Below are 22,465 nucleotides of genomic sequence, written 5' to 3' on the forward strand. Positions count from 1 at the left end.
CATCCACTTTGGTCTTCTCTTCTTTTCTTGTCTTTTTAGTGATCTCTTGCTTTCTTCATGGATAATGTTCTTGATATCTTCCCATAATTCATCTGGCTTTTGGTTGTTGGTGTTCAATGCATCAAAGATGGTCATTAGGAATTTTGTCTGCCTGGGAGAGGCCACATCTCCTCGAGATCCCTGTTAAGTTTAGTGCCTACAACCCTCATTGAACTCTGTGCCCTTGCATATACCTTTGTGGAAATATTGTATCTGGTGTATCCATTTTTAGGAAATTATGGGGGTATTCCCTCATATGTACAAATTAAAGTTATCAGATAGTCATTAAAGGAGTGCCTTCTCTTACTCAGTACAAGATAATAACCATCACCATCATATAATTCTGATTCTGACTTGAATACCTCATTTTTCTTTTGCATGTTGAACCCCCTTTGGCTTTTCTGTCTGTTTAAAATAATAATGATAATAATAACTTTTGTCTCTGAGAGAGCCTGCTTTAAGTGATCTCAAATCATAGCAGTTTTTGACATATGTGAATTTTATTGTTTGCATTTTATACACCAAAAAATATGTGTTTAAGCCAGACTTGAATCTTGAAGCAATTGTCCGTACCACAAGGTCCTAGAGGAATTTTGCTTTTACTTGTATCAATGTTCATCTCAAGACATTCTTCCCTCTCCTCTCTGTGTATTTTAAATATGATAACTCATCATTTCCTTTCGAAATGATAAAACTTAATTGGTGGTTTCCTATTTTATTTTTAGGCTACTGTATTTCAGTTATGAGTACATACACTTTATTATTATCATCACTTAAATAATTCTATTCTCTTCATACTGCTGAAGGAGCTCTGGTAGCATAGTACCTAAGGCACTTGACTGCTAACCAGAAGGCTGGCGGTTCAAACCCACCAGCCATTCCTTGGAAGGAAGATGGGGCAATCTACTTCAGTAGTGATACTGCCTTGTAAACCCAAGGAGGGGTTGCTATGAGTTGGGTCTGACTTGAGGGCACATAACAACAACACCACTGTACTGCTGAGTACAATGACTTACAAATATAATAAAGATGCTCCGAAGAAAGAAATCTGATTAAATTATCATTTTACACCAAGCTTCTATGGAGATAAATTGGTTTAGAAGAAAAATAAAATCTTACCAGTATTTTCCAAGGCTTATGTTTTATTTTTCTATTTCTTCTTGAGATTACATGAGACCATTTAACCAAAATAAAGAAGGCTGTCTTAGGAATTGCTTTGTGAACAATTGATGACAGAGAGCACCAAAATTAAAGGATGGCAGAAGTCAATATCCATTGGTTCTGCTTCTGTCTCTCACTTACTCAAATCTGCCATTCCTTAGGATCTTTCCTAACAAAAGCTATTTTGTCTACTTCTTTTAAGGCCTATTTCAAGAGAATGATGCAAAATGTTAAAGACCTTTGGGGAATCTTTTCCCCAAAGTCTTTCTCCCTAGTCAGAGAGAACATTGAGACTTACAATGAGCTTATCAATGAGCCTTAATTTCGAGATACCTTTCACTTCTTAAAAAAGATTAAAAAAAAAAAAAGTTCATCAGTGCTATATGTATAGCCCAATCATTTTTCCTTGACTTTTCCAGCTTTTATGGGTAACCTGCATTCCTTGGTTCATGGTCCCTTTATCATCAAATACAGAAGCACAGCATAATCAAATCTCTCACTGACTCTGACCTCCCCTTCTACCTTCCTCTTCCACCTTGAAGAAAACTTGTGATTACATAGGTACCACCTGGGATACCAAATTACCATTCTTATTTTAAGGTGAGCTGAATAGCAGTCTTAATTCTATCTGTAATTTAATCTCCTCATTGTCACATAATAATACAGTCACAGATTTTGAGAAAAAGGACATAGGTATTTTGGGGGCGTATTAGTCTGCTTACCATAGTTAGTTGATTGGTTGTAAAATTCAGCCTACATTCTTTTTTTCCACATTGCAAAATGTACGTTACAATCTAGGAAATGTATAAAAATATGTTTGGGAAAATATACTAGATACTATATGTAAATAATTGAATATTGATATCTGGGTATTATACACAAAGGACAGGAAAATGGAAGAGAGAAGATTATCATATGAGAATAATAATCCCATGAATAGAAAAAGACAGCCACATTCACAAGTAAAATGACAATAAGTTAATAAAGACAAAGAACATCATATTTGGTAAAGTAGAGACTAATGGAAATGAAGGAAACAATCAATGAGGTGGATTGACAGAACAGCCCCAACAATGGACTCAGACGTACCAGTGACCATGAAGACATCACTGGAATGGACAACACTTTGTTCTGTTACATATAAGGTTGTCACGAATCAGAGTTGAATTGATAGCAAGTAATAAACAACAACACCATCATTGTGAGGTTCAGCACATACAAAAAATAATTATCAAAAGTGGACACTTCATAAACAATAAGGCCAAGGAATTTCTTATCACCCGAAAAACCCACTTGGGTTGACTGTCTAGGCACTATTCCTTTTTTACCCATAAACATGAATTCTATTCTGAATTCTAACAGTTTCATTTACTCTTGTCTGTTCTTGAACATTACTGAAATGAAATCACACAGCATGTATTGGCTGTTGCCCTGATTCCTCAGAAAAGAGAGTCTACAACAAAAGTTCATGTGCTAACATTAGTTCAGGGAGTACAATCCCAAGGAATCAATAATGAGAGGAAGGAGGTGAGAGAGAGAAGAAAAAAAATAAATAAAATACTACAGAGAATTTAGATGCCCACTATTTGGCAGTGAGCATAGCTGAATTCTTGACCTCACTGACCTTTTAGAAGAGGCCACATGCAGGTATTGCTTTTTAAAACAGCCTGAAGATGAGAATGGGAATGATCTAGTCCATTAGTTCCTTTTCCCATTAGTCAACATCCACAGCACCATGGATCAACTTCTCTGCAATTTCTGGCCAACTCACTGCACTCTTCTTGTTATAGGAGATGTTGTTCTTGTTGTTATTAGGTGCCTTTGAGTTGATTCTGATGCATACTGACCCTATATACAACAGAACACAACACAGCCCAGTTCTGCATCACCCTAAACAACTTTTACTATGATTGAGCCCATCATTGCAACCACTGTGTCAATCCATCTTGTTGAGTGTCTTTCCCTTTTTCTCTGACCTTCCATTTTGTGAAGCATGGTATCTTTCTCCAGGCCCTAGTCTCTTCTGACAATATCACCAAAGTAAATGAGTTGAAGTCAGGCCATTCTTTCTTCCAAGGAGCATTTTGGCTGCACTTCTTCCAGGACAGATTTGTTCAATTTTCTGACAGTTCACAGTATTTTCTATATTCATGATCAACACTATAATTAAAAGGCATCAATTCTTCTTTTGCATTCATTATTCATTGTCCAGTTTTCATATTTATATGAGGCTATTAAAAATCCATGGCTTGGATAAGGCAGGCTTTAGTCTTCAAAGTGACATTTTTGTTCTTCAACACTTTAAAGAAGTCTTTTTCCACAGATTTGCCAAGTGCAATATGATGTCTGATTTCTTGACTACTGCTTCCATGGGTGTTGCTTGTGGATCCAAGCAATATAAAATAATTGACAACTCCAATCTTTTCTCCATTTATCATGATATTGCTTATTGATTCACTTGTGAAGAGTTTTTTTTTTTTTTTTTTATGTTGTTGTTAGGTGCCATCGACTCAACACTGACTCATATTGACCTTTTGCACAACAGAATGAAACACTGCCCGCTCCTGTACCAGCCCCACAATCCTTGCTATAGCTGAGCCCACCATTGCAGCCATGGCATAATCCATCTCATTGACGGTCTTTCTCTTTTTTGTTCTCTCTCCACTATACCAGTCATGATATACTTCTCTAGGGAATGTTCCTTTCTCACACCATGACCAAAGTAGGTGAGATAAAGTCTGGCCATTCTTGTTTCCAAGGAGCATTCCAGCTGCTCTTTTTCCAGGACAGATTTGTTAGTTCTTCTAGCAGTCCATGGTAATTTAAGTATTCTTTGCCAACACCACAACTCAAAACCATGAACTCTTCTTTGGTTTCATTATTCATTGTCCAGCTTTCACATGCATATGATGTGAGTGAAAATACCAAGACTTGGGTTAAGCACACCTTAGTCTTTAAAGAGATATGATTGCTCTTCAGCACTTGAAAGAGGTCTTTTGCAGCACATTTGCCTAGTGCAATACATAATTTGATTTCTTGACTGCTGCTCCCATTGGTGCTGATTGTGGAACCATGTAATATGAAATTCTTGACAACTTCAATCTTTTCTCCATTTATCATGATACTACTTATTGAACCAGTTTTTAGAATTTTCATTTTTTTATATTGAGGCATAATCAATTCTAAAGATTAGTCTTTGAGTTTCATTAGTAAGTGCTTCAAGTCATCTTCATTTTCAAACAGTCAGGTGGTATCGTCTTCATATGTCATATTGTTAATGATTCTTCCTCCAGTCCTAATGCCGTGTTCTTCTTCCTACAGTCCAGCTTCTTGGATTATTTGCTCAGCATACAGAGTGAATAAGTATGGTGAAAGGAGACAACCCTGGCACATATCCTTCCTGATTTCAAACCGTGCAATATTCCCTTGGTCTGTTCAAAAGACTGCCTCTTGATTTATGTACCAGTTTGTCATGAGCACAATTAAGTGCTCTGGATTTCCCATTTTTTACAATGTTGTCCATAATTTGTTATGATCCACACAATCCTTGGACAACCGATAAAACATGAAACACATTTCTAGCACACTTTGCTTTCAGCAAAGATCCATCTGACATCAGTATTGATATACCTCATTACATAACCTCTTCAGATTCCATCTTGCATTTCTGGAAGTTCCATGTTAATATACTGCTGCAACCATTTTTGAATTATCTTTAGCAAAATTTATTTGCATTTGATATTAATTATATTGTTGATAATTTCTACCTTCTGTTGGATCATGTTTCTTTGGAACAGGCCCAAATATAGATCTCTTCTAGTTGGCCAGGAAGCTCTCCTCCAAATTTCCTGGCATAAAAGAGTAAGAGGCTCCAATGCTGCATCTATTTGTTGGAACATCTCAGTGGATATTCCATCTGTTCCTGGAACTTTGTGTTTCACCAATTCCTTCAGTACAGCCTAGAATTCTCCATTCCATAGAACTGGTTCTTGATCATACACTACCTCCTGAAATGGCTGAATGTTGAGTTTTTGTTTTTGTTTTTATTTTTTGGTAAAGTGACTCTGTATTCCTTCCATCTGCTTTTGAAGCTTCCTATATCATTAAATAGCATAGTGGCTAAGACACTTGCCTGCTAACCAGACGGCTGGCGGTTCAAACCCACCAGCCACTCCTCGGAAGGAAGGTTGGGCAATCCTACTTCCGTAGTGATACTGCCTCAGAAACCCAAGGAGGGGTCGCTATGAGTCGGGGCCGACTCGATGGCACATAACAACAACAACAACATATCATTAAATATTTTGTCCATAGAATACTTAAATATTGCATTCTGAGACTTGAATTTTTTTCTTCATTTCCTTTTTCTTGAGAAATGCTGTATATGTTCTTCCTTTTTGTTTCTTTTAATTTCAGTTCTTTGAACATTTTACTATAACATTTTGTCTTTCTGTAGAGGCCTTTGAAATATTCTATTCAGCTCATGTATTTCAACATTTCTTTGATTTTTAGCTACTGTTCACTGAGGAGCAAGTTTCAGAGTCTCTTCTGACATCCATTTTGATCTTTTCTTCCTTTCCTGTCTTTTGAATGATTTTGCTTTGTTCGCATATAATATTCTTGATCTCATTACATAATTCATCTGGTAACTGATGTTGAAAGTGTCTAATCTTTTCTTCATATGCTCTCTAAATTTAGGTGGGATAGACTCAAGGTCACATTTTGGCTCTCATGAACATGTTTTATTTTCTTCTGCTTTAACTTGAACTTGCACATGAGCAATTGATAGTGTGTTCCATAGTCAATTACTTGCCTTGTTTTGACTGATAATATTGAGGTTCTCCATTGCCTCTTTCCACAGATGTAGTAAATTTGATTGCTGTGTATTCCATATGCCAAGGTCCACATGTATAGTCATCATTTATGTTATTGAAAAAAAGTATTTATAATTAGTAATTCATTTGTCTTGCAAAATTCTATCATATGATCTATACAACATAACAAGATCCCAGTTAGCATCAAGGGAATTCATAGTATTAGGCAAGCTTAGTGGGAAAGGAGTTTGGGCATGATTCACTTCATTATGTCCCAAATATCTACTACTTTAGCAGCATCAATCCATGGTGAAAGATTCAAAAATTGCCCACATAAGGATAAGACAAGATTCTATCAAGCTTATGAGTAATGTGAAGGAGGGAGTATAATTATTTTTAGTCTCTTGATCTATGGTGTTTCAAAATTATGGTAAGTGCAGGCTGTTGCTAGAGCATGTCTGGTCACAATAAAAGCAAATGCAGGAATCTGGAAGAAATAAAAATGAATTCTAGGACAATCAACACTTGTGCCACCCAAATCCACTCTTTTCCTAATGCTTTCAGGGAGATCAAAGAGATGAAACATGAAAAAGCCTTGGCATACCATTGTTGGTTTGAAAATTGAGGAGATGAAGTAATCAGAAATTCAGGTGGCTTTAAGCAATCAGGAGAGACTCCCAGCTGATATCTAGCAATGAAACAAGGACCTAGAAATGAGAAATAGCTTAAATAGACATCATTATTTTTGAGAAAATAAAATTTGTTATTGCTAAATGACCAAGACGTAGCTATATGTCCAAATAAACAGTGGTCTTCAAGGTGTATTTCAAAGTAAGAAGACCAGGAAAATATGGATGCATTGAATTCATCTCTAGAAGGATTCAAAATACATGAGTAAGTGTCAGTCTTTGGAAAAAAAGAATGTCACAAGAAGGCGGAAGGTTTACTCGGGAAATTATTAAACATGGTTGTTGATAATGTTTGAATATTTATTATATCCTTATGATACTAAAATCAAGACTATCATAATATCTGATCTTAAATAGTTTGATTAACTTATTTACATTTTCATGTCTGTGCACAAAAATATGAATCAGTGGACAGAATGACTTTAGGTACAACACTTTACTTCTAAAAAAGTCAGGTCTCGGCTTTCCAACAATACAATGTCTTTGGACACTATTTATGTATTGATCAAATTGTTGTTGTACTGCAGGTGTGGAGATACTGGAAACCTCATACTCTGCTGGTGGGACTGTAGAATGATGTAACCACTGTGGAAAATGTTACGGTGCTTCCTTTGAAAGCTGGAAGTAGAAATACAATATGATCTAGCAATTCCACTACTAGGTAGAGAAATAAGAACCATGACATAAACAGATACATGTACATCCATATTCATCACAGCACTATTTACAATAGCAAAATATGGAAACAACTTAAATGACTATCAGTTCATGAATGGACAAACAAACTGGTACATCAACACAACAGAGTATTTGTTGTTATGTTGTTAGGTTCCATTGAGTTGGGCTTCACTCATAGTGACTCAATGTACAACACAGTGAAACATTGCACACGCATGTGTCATTCTCAGAATCCTTGCTATGGTTGAGCCCTTTGTTACAGCAACTCTGTCAATCCATCTCATCTCCTTTTTTGTTGACCTTGTACTTTACTAAGCATGATATCCTTGTCTAGGGACTGGTCCCTTCTGACAACATGACTAATTCAAGTTCATTAACAGTCCCAAGATCGACCGATGACATGGCAGTCCACTGAGATGAAGACTTGGCCAAATGCAGGATCCAGATGTACCAAAAACTCAGAGTTCTTTCTCAAAGCTCTCTTCTTGTACAGTGCAAACAGACCACATGCACAAGCCAGCTACTGAGCTGCTCACAACAACATATTCCACCACGGAGTTGATTACCAGTCTCATCTAGTTGCCCAGTCACTCAAACACAGCCAGAGCCAATTGGCACATAACTATCACATGAGTATTTTTTTTCCTTTATGTCAAAATGTAATCTGTATAAAAGCTGTATAGTGTTTGATCTTCATCAATGTCTCAAGTCATCTTCACTTTCAGCAAGCAATGTTGTGTCATCTGCATATCACAGGTTATTAATGAGTCTTCCTGCAATCCCGATGCTACATTCTTCTTCATATAATAATCCAACTTCTCGGATTATTTTCTCACATACAGATTGAATAAGTTGGTGGAACATACAACCTTGATGTTCATCCTTCCTGATTTTAACCTACATAGTATCCTCTTGTTCTGTTTGAATGACAGCCTCTGTCTATATACAGTTTCCTCATGAGCATAATATGTATTCTAAAATTCCCATTTTTCACAATGTTATTTATAATTTGTTGTGATCCACCCATTCAAATGCCTTTGCATAGTCAAGAGAACACGAGTAATCCTCCTGAATTTCTGGAAATTCCCTGTCAATGTACTGCTGTAACAGTTTTTGAATTATCTTCAGAAAAAATTTACTTGCTTGTGGTACTAATGATTTTGTTTGAAAATTTCCACACTCTGTTGAATCATCATTTTTGGAATCACACAAACATGGATTTCTTGCAGTCAGTTTGCCAGATAACTGTCTTCCAAATTTCTTGGCATAAACAAGTATGCACCTCTAGCGCTGTGTATGTTTGTTGAAACATTTCAATGGGTATTCTGTCAGTTCCTGGAGCCTTAGAGAAAATAAGACTGCAGCGCAGTGTGCCTGCAGTGCAGCTTGGATTTTTTCTTCAGTATTATTAGTTCTTGATCATATGCCATGTTCTGAAATAGTGGAATGTTGACAAGTTCTATTTGATACAATACCTCTCTGTATTCCTTCTATCTTCTCTTGATGCTTTCTGCATCACTAAAAAGTTCTGTCATGGAATCTATAGCTTTGCATGTCTCGCCAAGGCCATATTTTCCAATTAATCAAACTTCTTTGTTTTTAACTTTCATATGCCAATCACCAATAATTTTCAATATATCTTGGTTACATATTTAGTCAATTTAAAATTGCATAAGTCAGTAAAATATTCAATTTCTTCATGATTGGCTTTTGTACTTCATGCATAAATTTGAATAATCGTTGTTTTTATTATGTGCCGTTGAGACGGACCCGACTCATAGCGACCCTTGGGTTTCCAAGGCAATATCACTATGGAAGTAGATTGCCCATCTTCCTTCGGAGGAGTGGCTGGTGGGTTTGAACGGCCAGCCTTCTGGTTAGCAGTCAAGTGCCTTAGCTACTATGCTAATAAAAGTATTAACTAATCACTTAAAATAGTATCTTTCCATGTCCAACAGGAAGCCACATTTTAAGAGGAGGGGTACAGTTGTAGAAATTTGCTACAGGATGAAAGAAGATTCAGCAACAGTTTTTTCTTTCCCATAATCCGTATGTCAACTGCCCCTCCAAAAAAGCCAATGCTTTGGATTCCAAGAGAAGGAATCGAAGTGATGAATTATAATGAACAGGAGACAAAAAAGACCATAGAAGAGCAAGTCAGAGTCTAGTTTTGATTTTGTTTCTGAAACCCAAGGAAGGGACGCAAACCCAAGGAGGTGTCACTGTGAGTTGAATCAACACAATGACAGTGAGTTGTTTTTTTTTCCACTTCTAGACAAGTGTTTCCAATTCACGAAGGTGTGAGTGGCAGAGCCAGAGATGTCTGTAGCTGTCTGGGTAAGTCTCTAATTCAGGTGCTTATTTTCAGAAGCCTGTTGTTGATGCATAGGTAGGCCCCATTTTCCAGCAATGGATGAAATTTTCTTCTTATTAACAATTCCCTATTAGATTTTCCCAAAAAAGCTAGACCTTTCAGGAATTTATTTAAACATCGACTTTAGTTATCTTTTCAACTCCTTTTTTTTTTTTTTAATTTATAATAAAGGAAGAGTCAAATGTGTTTGATATTATGTCAATCTCTTCCTATATGTTATCCATGGAAGAAATAGTGGAAGGGATGTTGATTGCAGACTTAGGATACAGAATTTGGATTTGTGTAAAGAATCAGCATTAGTTGCTTTCCTTCATGTTTATTCTCTCGAATGTGAACTTTTCATACTACTGTTAGCAAGGAAACAAAACCAGAATACCAAAATTCTTTGCCATTGAGTCAGTTCTAACTCCTGGAAAAACCATGTGCTTCAGAGCACAGATGCTCCCTAGGGTTTTCTGGACTGTAATCTTTATGGAAACAGATTGCCAAGTATTTTCTTCTGGGAAATTGCTGGTGTGTTTGAACCACTAACCTTTTAGTTGAGCAACTGATTGTAAAATGCTTAAACCATCCAGAGGTGTCCTAGTAAAATATGTTCACTACGTATTTGGAAGGTTTTAAAAATGTAAGAGTGTGACTCGAAATCCCCACTTTCACAATTTGACCTTGCTATTCGGCTCTGGTAGCATAGTGGCTAAAAAGCACTTGACTGCTAACCAGAAGGCTGGCTGTTCAAACCCACCAGCCACTCCTCGGAAGGAAGGTTGGGCAATCCTACTTCCGTAGTGATACTGCCTCGGAAACCCAAGGAGGGGTCGTTATGAGTTGGGGCCGACTCAACGGCACATAACAACAACAACAACAACAACGATTCTCCGATGAAGGAACTCTGCTGGTGTAGTGGGTAAGGGATTTGCTTCCAGCCAGAAGGTCGGCGCTTCTACTTCTGTCAAAATTTACCGTGTCGGAAACACAATGGGGGTCGCTGTGAGTCAGAGTTGACTTTGTGGCTGTGGATTTGTGGTGAGGATGTATTCATCCTCACCACAATATGGTGTATTGTCAGCTCACTAATACAGTTTAAGAAGCTATTCTAAAGTTCATGGCTTGCACAAGAATCATTTAAGTCTTTTTCATATGTCTGTGGATTAGGCACAATTTATCTGATTGTAGATGGGCTTAACTCCAAACTTCAGTTTGGTTCACCTATTTTCCAGGTAACTATCATTCATCTCATACATAAAATAGAAGTTTTCTCTTTTGTTGGTCAGATTGTGTTAAAAATCGGTTACCAAACAAGAACTGGAGACATTGAAATGAAGTGTATTCATTTAGGTACTACAAAAACAGTGACTCTCTGGAGACTCTGATACAATGAGCAATATTTAATGTGCAGGGTATGTTAAATGAGAAAAAGAACAATGTATAGAGAAACATAAAATACAACTTTACACATTAAAATGAGCATTGCATGGAAAATTATTTAAAATAAGTCCAGGACACAGAATTATAATCTATGATTAAAAGTTGTAGGAAGACACATTTTCATGGCTTTCTATAATCATGTAAATTAATTTCTTCATCTGGAAAAAGAGAAGCATAGTGATTCTTTTTTTTTTTTTTCCTTTTCCCTCAAGGAAGCATTCAGTTAAATCACATCTCCCATCTTGTGATAGCAATAGTATAAAAGTATTATAAAAACATAAAAATCTATGGAATAAATTACTATGCTGTACTGCCTGGCCCATCATACCTGGGAAGAATCTGAGTTTTCATCATTCTTGGTCCTTTCCTTCCAAGGAACCAACAGGGGACTCTCTGAGCTCCTCTGATAAGGACTGACTCTGAGAAAATTTTGTGGACATGAATGAGTTTATAAAGTCACTGGTAGAAACTTGACTAATTTTCATGTACACCTTCCCTGTCTTTAAGAGTCATGAAATTAGTATCTTATTATGCCTTAGGGACATCACACATGAAATATTAATTCTATTATCCCTCAATTGCACAGGCATAAGGGAAAGAGTATTCTGAAGAAAATTATCAAATAGATAACATTCACTTATTCCACAGTTTTCTAAATTCAGAGCCATTTTAGCTCCATTTAGGGTGGTTATCGGAGCGTATGGGGAAATATATGCAAAAGTAGGGTTTTTGGATTCACGGGTCATCTGGTTCAAATGTTTCCAAATCCAACTTCCCTAATAACATAACAATTACCAGAGGAGCTTGGTAAAACTTTTTTTTTTTTTTTTTTAATATGACCTTACCCTGGCCTACTGAATGAGAATCTCTTGGAATAGGTCCTGTTATCTCTTTAAAAATCTCTCCAGGTGATTCCAATGATTCCAACAAGAAGTGCTCATCTAGTCTGCATTTTAAAATTGAGGAAATGGAGGCCTACAGAGACCCAGTGAAGTGTGTCCAACTGGGACAATAACCATGGATTTACATGGTCCTTGGGCAAGTGTTTCTGATGATAACTTCTCAGATGTCTTGCGGATTTTTTTTATCATTTCTCTCTTTACTTCTATGATTGCGTCAACATCAGCAAGGACTTTTAAACACTAACTATATGCAATCTTTCACCAGCCACTCCCCAGAAGGAAGTTTGGGCAATCTGCTTCCATAATGATACTGCCTCAGAAACCCAAGGAGGTATCTCTCTGAGTCAGATCTGACTCCACAGCAGTGGTTGCATTTTGCATTCATTGTATACAGTACAATGTATACAATGTGTACAATCCATTGTATACAATCTTTAATGTCAGGATTGTTTATACATACACACATACACATATAACTTGCAAATGCAAATAGTCTTAAGGAATATACATAATATACATAATAACTGGAATGCGAATTGTGGAAAAGGAAATGAAGCACTAGCAGAGAAATAATCAGAGATATGTTTACCTGCAACAGGAAAAAAAGAAAATTGCATCCCAAGGTGCAGGAAATGTTATCACCTGTACAAGTTATCAGTTCATACGAGCTACACATTTTTTTCCCCACTAAAATGAACTTCTATGCAGGTCATGGATGGAAATTTGATACTTCAGCCAAAAATGCAATGGAAAATGACTCACAGTATTTATTATAGTTATTTCATGAAACACGGAGGAAATGGGTTATTTAAAAAGTGTATCTAACCCATTGATGAATCACAGTCACCTACTAACACTAATGTTCTTAGTTTTCTTTCCACGTCTGTGTTTTCTAAGAACCAATGTTCTTAGTTTTCTTTATGTTTCTGTTAACTTTTTTATAAGGGCAGGGACTGTGGCTACATACAGATTCTAGGTGTGTGTATATATATATATATATATATATATATATATATATATATATATATTAGAGTTAGGTACTAGCACCATATCCATGGGCTATTATAATTAAAAAGTGGTCAACTTGTCCAATAGCCTTATTGTAGGGGCAAACACAATGAATCCTATATAAATAAAAATCATTTGCTTTGTTTTTCCCAAGACCAGAGGATAAGAACATGAAATTTGTCTTTTAGATGTGTGCTTTATCATTTTATTATTATTTTTTTAACTGTGCACACCTTTCCCCTCCCATTCCAAGCTTTGTAGGTTTAGTTTACACACGAATCTGTGTTTGAGAAGACTTATATCCAGTGCCTCAGGTATTTGACTGCTAACCAGAAGGTTGGAAGTTCAAACTGACCAGCTGCTCTGAGGAATGAAGATGGGGCAATCTACTTCCATAAAGCTTTACTGGCTTGGAAATACAATGGGGATCATTATGAATCTGAGTCAACTCAAAGGCAGTGGGTTTGGTTTTTTGGTATATTGTCATGTTTTTCCTTGGATCCTTGCTAATTCTTTTGTATGTTTTTTTTTTTTTGGTACAACATACGATTTTGTGTTCTTAATAGGTACCGATCACAGTCTTAAACATTAAATAGATGTTCAATTTTTAAAGAAAGTACACAAGAATAAGGAAGAGGAAACAATACTTGTTTCAATCAACAACCCTAAAGGGTCAGTATTACTGTCCTCATGGTATAGATACATTAATTAAGACTGAAATAATTAAAATCATTAAAAAAAATATTAAAAAAAAAAAATAAAAGCATCGTTTCTTCAAACTATTTGTCATTAGACACCCAGGAAACCTTCCTACACCACAGTTTCTTCATTGCATTTTTCACTTCTGCATTTCTCAGTGTATAAATCAGAGGGTTTAACATGGGGGTGATAATGGTGTAAAATACAGCCACCATCTTATCCTCAGCAAACGTAGTATCAGGGCGCATGTACATGAAAGTACAGGGACCAAAAAACATGACGACCACAGCAATGTGAGAGCCACAAGTGGAGAGAGCTTTGCGCCTGCCTTCTGCTGACTGCTTTCTCAGGGACACTAAGATGACAGTGTAGGAGATTAACAAAATTACAAAGCCCCCCAGAGCAACAGTCCCACTGTTGGCTGTCTCAACAACACCAATGACATATGTGTCTGTGCAGGCCAGTTTGAGCACAGGGTGGACATCACAAAAGTAGTGATCAATCACATTGGGTCCACAAAAGGGGAGCTGGACCACCAAAGCCATCTGGATAACAGCATGTAAGAATCCACCTACCCAAGACCCTAGCATTATTTTATTGCATCTGTCCTGGTCCATGATGGTCATATAGTGTAGGGGTTTACAGATGGCCACATACCGATCATAGGCCATTACAACAAGGATGAAGATCTCAGTAGAACCAAAGAAATGTGAACCAAACAATTGCAACACACAGCCCACATAAGAGATAGATTTCATCTTGGCTAATAGGTCAACAATCATCTTGGGAGCTATCACTGAGGAGTAACAGATGTCCACCAAAGATAAATAATTGAGAAAGAAATACATAGGAAACTTGAAAAGATTGCCCATACGCACTGTCAGCATGATGAGAAGGTTTCCCAGAAGACTAGCCATGTAGAACAAAGAAAACACCACAAAACAAACTTCTTCTGCCTCTGGGTTCTGAGAAAGGCCCAAGAAAATGAATGTAGTTACATTGTTTACTTTTTCCATGGAATCTGTCAAAGAGGCCAGGTTGTCAAGAGACAAACTGTCTGAAAAAAATAAAACAAAAAGGACCAGTACCATTATTCTTATTGTAGAAATAAAGGGATAACCATAGTACTTGAAAATGGAAAGTAGGTACTTACTGTTAGTTGACATGCACAGGCAGAAACTGAAGTGTATATATACATTGTGATCATTGTCCCTCATACAACAGTACCTTCTATCAATTCAGATGAGGAAACAAAGTCCCAAGAGGTCAAGCAAATCCTTTAAATCATCCAATAACAATAGAGTTCCATTTCTCTTGGCATTTTTAGAGATTAATTCATTTGCTTTAAAAAATTGTCTTAGTTCTTATTTTGTGTAAACATTAAATATGATTTGGAAACCACTCTTGTGTTAGGGTCCCTTGGTGATGCCAACATTTAACAAGCTCGCTCCTGACCACCTGTGCGAGATGCAAGCCCACTCGGAACCACTGTGGAAGAAAGATCAGACAACCTACTTTCAAAGAATCAGCTGTTAAATAATGTAAACTGGCATAAAATGTCTGCCTCGAAAACAATGCTCCTCTAATAAGTCTGGGATCAAATGGACAACAACATCTCAAAAGATCAGACAGAAATCTTAGGCGACAGTGAGTGCATGTTCATGGGGGAGGAACAACTCAGAAAAGAAGGGTGTGATTGCACAGCTCAAAGAACGTAGTCAGTGCCACTGTATTGCTTGTATAGAAACTGTTGAATTAATCTATGTTACCTTGTGAATATTCATAACAACAAGAAGAAAATAAAATTCAAAACAAAATAATACCAACAAATCTTACGGAGCATAGTTATACTCGGATTCACATGAATCAACATAAGTTGCAATCAACATTATGGCAAGTGGTTGGTCTGGGTTTGGGTACATAGTACCATTTGTATATCTGTAGAAGTTCACCACTTGATTGACACAGAAATGAAGACCTAAGCCTGCAATATCCCTTCTGAATATAGGCATGCCTTTATATCATATTCACAAGTAAACTCACGGAGTAGAGGCTGGATGACCTCAGTAGGTTCTCCTACTTATGCAACTTGGATCTTTATGTCCATGTATGTGCTCATGGTCTCCTACTTGATATGTAACTCTTTTTAGTTCTGTGGTATAGTAGATAGAGGAACAAAACTATACTAACCTGGCTAGTTGAAAATGGTACTCTTGTTGAAGCTGATTTTGTTAGGTGTCTTCAAGTCAATTGTCAACTCATAGTGATTCCATATGCTGAGTGGGTTCAAACCAAATAGTGCTGTAACCTTGGGTAAATCATTTAATGTCACAGTGCTTCTGTTTCCATATATATGAAATGACAAAGTGATAATTTCACTATCCTCTCTATCTTTCCAAGACTTATTTCTACCATGAACGGAAATCATTCTGTCAGATTAGAATAGCCACATAAGGCCTTGGTATGCAAGCAGACGTAAGACAATATAAGTCAATAAAAGAAACCTAAAAAAAGTGGAAGCATGACTTTTTTATTTGAAAGGAAATGAAGTGAAGATTCAGATAATTTATTTTTTTGCTTTGGTATTTCAATCATTTTTCTGTTGATCAAGAGGGGTAGAGTTGGGGGTGTGGGTGAAGAAAGTTGCCCTTTAATCTCACTACTCCTTCATACATTCCTCTAACCCTTCAAATCCCATTATAGTTTATATTAGTTTTCCCAGTATGGGTGAAAGGATGAGCAGCATTACCACTTACAGAGAAAAAATGAAGTGTTATAGATGAGGTCATCACTGAAAGAGAATTCAAATAGGAACAAGAAGAGAATGATACTGAATTTGAAGAGGAATCTTCAGTGGTGAAATATTAGTCTCTCGAGAGGGTCATAGGAGTTGGGGTCAAAAGGTATATGTGGAGATTTTTGATTAAAGAAGTTTTTTGGTGCTTCTACATATCAATCTATAGATGTAAATGATTCCTCTAAGTGCACATTAAGGTAGGTTTACACAGCATCTAGATAACCAATGGGTACTTTGTCTACCTGAGTGAGGCCATTTCTCTTCAAGAGTCCTGTTAAGTTTAGTGCCTACTGCTCTTACTGAATTCTGTGATCTGGGCTGTTCTTTTGTGGAGACGTTGTACATGGTATGTCCACATTTACGACACTATGAGGCTGTTTCCTCATGTATGCAAATAAAAGCTGTTGCAGTAGTCATTACAACTGTGCCTTTCCTTATGCAATAAAAAGTAATGATTATCATCAACACCATCATCATCATCATCATCATCATCATCATACTGTAATTCAGAGATCAAGCACCTGCTTCTGCTTTTGTGTATTGAATCTTTTTTTTTTTTTCTTCTGATTAAAAAATAGTAACAATGACCATTCTCCCTGAGGGATCTTTTATTTAAGGGAGCCCAAATCACTTTTCCACAACTGTGAATTATATACTTTAATCATGTGCAACAAAATCTGTCTACTTAGTTAGACCTAAATTGCCCATACCCAAAGGCCCTAGAGGAGTCCTGCTTTGTCCTTGGATCAATATCCATCCCAAAGCATACATCCTTCTCCTTCCTATGCATTTCAAACATGATAACCCCTCAAATCCTTTGAAATGGTAAAACTGATTGGCTATTGCCAATTGATGAGTGATATCTTATTTCATATTCATGCTACTATATCTCCTAGTCATTAATAGATTTACATTATTATCTTATTATCATCATCTTAATAATTTCATTCTCCCCTTACTTCTGATTCAGTGATTTGTAAATATATTAAAGATGCTCAAAAGAGAGAAATTTTATTGAATTTTCATTTCCCACTAACCTTCTATGTAGAAGATTTGGTTTTAGGAGAAAAAAATTTAAACTCTCACCAGTACTCTCCAAGGTTTGTGCTTTGTATTATTTTTCTATCTCTTCTTCAGAAAATTTGAGATCAGCCAATCAGAATAAAGAAGGATGCCTTAGGAATTACTTTGTTAATAATTAGTGCTAGGACATCTCTGACTTCACAAGCTGACTGTAGATATCAACCTTAATTGCTTCTGGTTCTGTCTCTTACCTACTAAAATCTGCCATTTCACGTGACCTTTTGTGGGAAATGCTCTTTTCTATACTTATAAGGCCCATTTCAAGTGAATGATGCAAAATGTTAATGACCTCTGGGAAAGCCTTTCCCCAAAGTCTTCCTCCATAGTCAGAGCTGCAGCAATGAGACTTATATTGAACCTTGTTTTCCAGATGTCTTTTCACTTCTTAAAAATAAATAAATAAATAAAATTCTCTCATTGCTATATTTAAAGCCCAATTAATTTTCTTTGACTTTTCCAACTTTTAGGGGTAACCTGCATTCCTTGGCTCATGGCTCCTTTTATTCATCATCAAAACTAGAAGCATAGCATCATCAAATTTCTCCCTGATTCTGACCACCTCTTCTACCTCCCTCTTTTACTTTAAAGAACGTTTGTGCTATAAAGTTAGCCAAGGTGTTATCCTTATTTTAAGATGATCTGCTTGGCAAAGTTAATTCTGTCTGCAACCTTAATACTCTCCTTGTCATATGAGAACACATTCAAAGACTTTGGGGATTAGGACATAGACTTTTTCAAGGCAGATTACTCTGCTTACCATAGTTAGTTGATTGATTGGCAACGTCAGTCTACCATTTTTTTTTTTTTCTTTTTCCGTTCCATATTGCAAAATATATTTTACAATCTTGGAACTGTTGGAAAATAAGTTTTGGAAAAATGCTAGATACTATTGGTAAATAGTTGGGTATTAATGTGCACATCTAATGAGGAAAAACTATCAGATGAGAATAATTATCTTCTGGGTAGAAAAATTCAGCCATATGCACGTGTAGAATGACAATAAGTTAATAAGATAAAAGTGCATCATGTTTGGTAAAATAGGCCAATAAAAATGTAGGAAACCCTCAATGAGATGGACTGACACAATAGTTGCAGCAATGGGCTGAAATATACCAATGATCATGGATATGGCACAGGACAGGGCAACATTTCATTCTGTTTTACATAAGATTAACCTTTATCAGAGCCGAACTGACAAGAAGCAGCAACAACATTGTAAACTACAGCACATATGCAATAAAATAAATAATGAAATAGTTATCACAAGTGAACAGCATATAAAGACCATGATATAAGACATATTCAGCACCCTGGAAGCCAACATGGTTTTCATTGCTAGTCATTACTCCCTTCTCACCCAGGAATGTAACCTTTATCCTGAATTCTAACACTGCCGTTTAGTATTGTCTGTTTTTCAAAATGACTGAAATGAATCCAAACATTATGTATTTGCAATAGCCCTGATTCCTTAGAAAAGACAGGCTACATCAAATGTTATTCTGCTAACATTGCTTTAGGCAGGACAATACCAAGAAATCAGAACCGAAAAGAAGGAGGTGAGGCAGTAAGGAAGAGCAAATATTAGAAGTGATTACCTGAGCTGTGGTAGTAAGCACAGCTGAATTTTTGATCTCACTGAAACTTTTAAGAGAGGCCACAAGAACCTATTACTTTTTTTTTTTTTTTTTTTTTTTTACAAACAATCTGTAGATGAGAAATAGAACACTCTATCCATTAGCTCCCCATTCCTATTGGCCAACATCCACTTCAGCATCCCTGCAATTTCTGTTCAAGATACTAGGTATTTTTCGTTGTAGTAGAAGATGGAGTTCAAATTAGCATCAAGGGGATTCACATTAGTAGGCAAGCTTGCTGGGAAAGCCATTGGGCATGTTTGGGCTCCAATTATGCCCCACAATACCTACCACTTCAGCAACATTGATCTCTGGTGAACGATACAAGAAGTGCCTGCAAGAAGGTGATACAGGTTCTTATCAGATAATGTCCATGAGTGACCTGAAAGATTGAGAATTGTTTCTGGAGGTCTCTTGATCTATAGTGTCTCAAAATCATGGTAAGGGGAGGCTGCTCCTAGAATCGTCTTGCCACAAGAAGGCAAATATAGGGATCTCGATGAAATAAAAGTGAAGTCCTGTGCAATGCACCATTGTGTCACACAGATTCACTATTTTTGTAATGATTTCAGAGATAGCAAAGAGATTTGAAGCATAAAAATGATTTTGCATACTGTTATACTGTTGCTGGTTTGGAAATAGAGGATGTAGCATGATGAGAAACGCAGGTGGACTTAAGGAGCTGAGAGAGGCTCTTGGTGATAGCCATCAGGGACAGAAGGGCATGTAGTTAAGAAACAACTTAAACAGTCATTACTATTGGCTGAGAAAATAACGTATGGTGTTGCTAAACCACTGAGACATAGTTGTATGTTCAAATAGGAAATCATCTTCAAAGCATATTTCAAAGTAAAAGTGCAGAAAAATATACGTATATTGAATCCATCTCTATGAGGAGTCAAAACAAATGAATAATAGTGTCAGTCTCTGGGAAAAAGAACCAAGATATGAGTATCAGTGAAGGGTGGAAAATTCATTTAGAAAATTGCCAAGTACAGCTATTGGCAATGCTTGAATATTTATTATATTCATGTGATACTAAAATAAAGTTGTGATAAATTATGATATCTGTCCCTAAATGATCTGATTAACTTGTTTACATTGTCATGTCAACATACAAAATTACAAATCAATGGATTCTGTGATATAGATATAGGACTTCTAAAAAATCAAGTCTCAGTTTTCCAACAACATAATGTTTTCAGTCATTATTTATATATTAACAAATATTTGCTGATTTTTAAAATTCTGTGCATCATGCTGTCCACATGATGTTAGATGTTTTCTAAGGCAGAGTCACTGCAAAAAAGAAAAAATTCGTTGATATTCAACTATCTCAGGAGGTGCCATATGATCGAGAACCAATGGTATTGAAGGAAGAAGTTGAAGCTGCACAGAAGGAATTGTAAACAAAAAACAAGGCTCCAGGAATTATGGAATACTCATTGAGATGTGTCAACCAACTGATGAAGCATTGGATGGAAACACTTCCTCATCTATGCCAAGTAATTTGGAAGACAAATACCTGGTCAATTAACTGGAAGAGATCCACATTTTACCCATTCCAAAGAAAAGTGATCTAACAGAACGTGAAAATTATTGAATAATATCTTTAATATCAGATGTGAGGAAAATTTTACTAAAGATAAAAAAAAAAAAAAAAAAATGATTGCAGAAAAAAAAAATCATGTAACTTCCAGAAATGCAAGCTGGATTCAGAAAATGACATGGAAAGAAGTATGTCATTGCTAATGTCAGATGCATCTTGTCTGAAAGGAAAGAATATTAGAAAGGTGTTTATTTGTGTATTATAGACTATGCAAAGGCATTCAAGTTTGTGGATCTAGTAAATTGTGGATAACGTTGCAAATAATGGGAATTCTATAACACTTCATTGTGCTTATGAGGAATCTGTACATAGACCAGGAGGCTGTCATTAGAACAAAACAATGTGGGAATACATCATGGTTTAAAGTCAGAAAGGGTGCACATCAAGGTTGCATTCTTTCACCATCCTTATTCAATCTGTATGTTGAGCAAATGTTTTGGTTACTTTGTGCTGCTCAAACAGAAGATACCACAATGGGACATCTCAAACAAACAGGGACTTTATTCTCTTACAAATTTGCAGGCTAGATGTCTGAGTTCAAAGTGCCATGTTCTACGGGTTGGGTGAAAGCCCTCAACCTTGGGCTTCAGCTCTGCCTTCTGTTTCCCGCCTACTGAAGCTGGAGGCTTTTCTTCACTCAGGCAGCTTCTGGCTGCTGAGGCTGACAAAACCAAGATCAACAAGTGAAAAGGTACAGTCCCGATATCACCAAACAACATGGCTGGCCACTAATTCAAGTCTAGAAAAGGTCCCAAGATTGGCATGCCAGGGCAGGCTGCTGAACAATGACTTACTTTAAGCCCTTAAGGGCTACGTGCAGGATTCACACATGCCAAACAAGCTGGAAACCTTCCTCAAGTTGCCTCTTACATACTGGAAGCAGACACATCCCTAAAGCAGCTGCTAAGCTGCTCCAGTGGATTCCACAATGGAGTTAATTACCAATCTCACCACAGGGAGTAACTCCGTCCAGCTGCCCAGCCACTCAAAACCAGCCCAGCCAAGTTGCCACATAACCCTAACTACCACAGCAAATAACACGAGAAGCTGGACTATACGAAGAAGAACATGGTATCAGGATTGGACGAAGACTCATTAACAACCCGTTGTATGCAGATGGCACAACTTTGCTTGTTGAAAGGAAGAGGACTTGAAGCACTTACTGATGAAGAGTAAAGACTATCGTCTGTGGTATGGATTACACTCAACATAAAAAGAAAATCTTCACAACTGAACCAATAAGCAGCATCACGATAAATGCAGAAAATATTGAAGTTGTCAAAGATTTCATTTTAGTTGGATCCACAAGCAACATCCACGGAAGCAGCAGTCAATAAAATAGACATCTTATCACACTAGGCAAATTTGCTGCAAAAGACTTTAAGTTATTGACGATTGAAAACGTCACTTTGAAGACTAAGGTGCTCTTAATCCAAGCCATAGGATCTCTGGTGGCATAGTCCCTAAGGCATGTGACTGCTAACCAGAACACTGGTGGTTCAAACCACCAACCACTCCTCAGAAGGAAGGTTGGGCAATCTACTTTCCTAGTGATA

The 22,465-nt window shown here is 36.7% G+C and overlaps 1 protein-coding gene across 1 annotated transcript; it reads right to left on the reverse strand.

Annotated features, from left to right (window-relative positions):
* Positions 1-13,866: 13,866 nt before the first annotated feature.
* On the reverse strand, positions 13,867-14,817 carry LOC103211820 (olfactory receptor 4S2-like). The gene has a single exon (XM_007957803.2). The coding sequence runs from the start codon at positions 14,800-14,802 to the stop codon at positions 13,867-13,869; it is 936 nt and encodes a 311-aa protein (XP_007955994.1). The 5' UTR covers positions 14,803-14,817.
* Between the last annotated feature and the right edge of the window lie 7,648 nt (positions 14,818-22,465).

Source organism: Orycteropus afer, unplaced genomic scaffold (assembly GCF_000298275.1).
Source record: "Orycteropus afer afer isolate SDZICR_OR568_19922 unplaced genomic scaffold, OryAfe1.0 scaffold00799, whole genome shotgun sequence".
Taxonomy (NCBI): Eukaryota; Metazoa; Chordata; class Mammalia; order Tubulidentata; family Orycteropodidae; genus Orycteropus; species Orycteropus afer.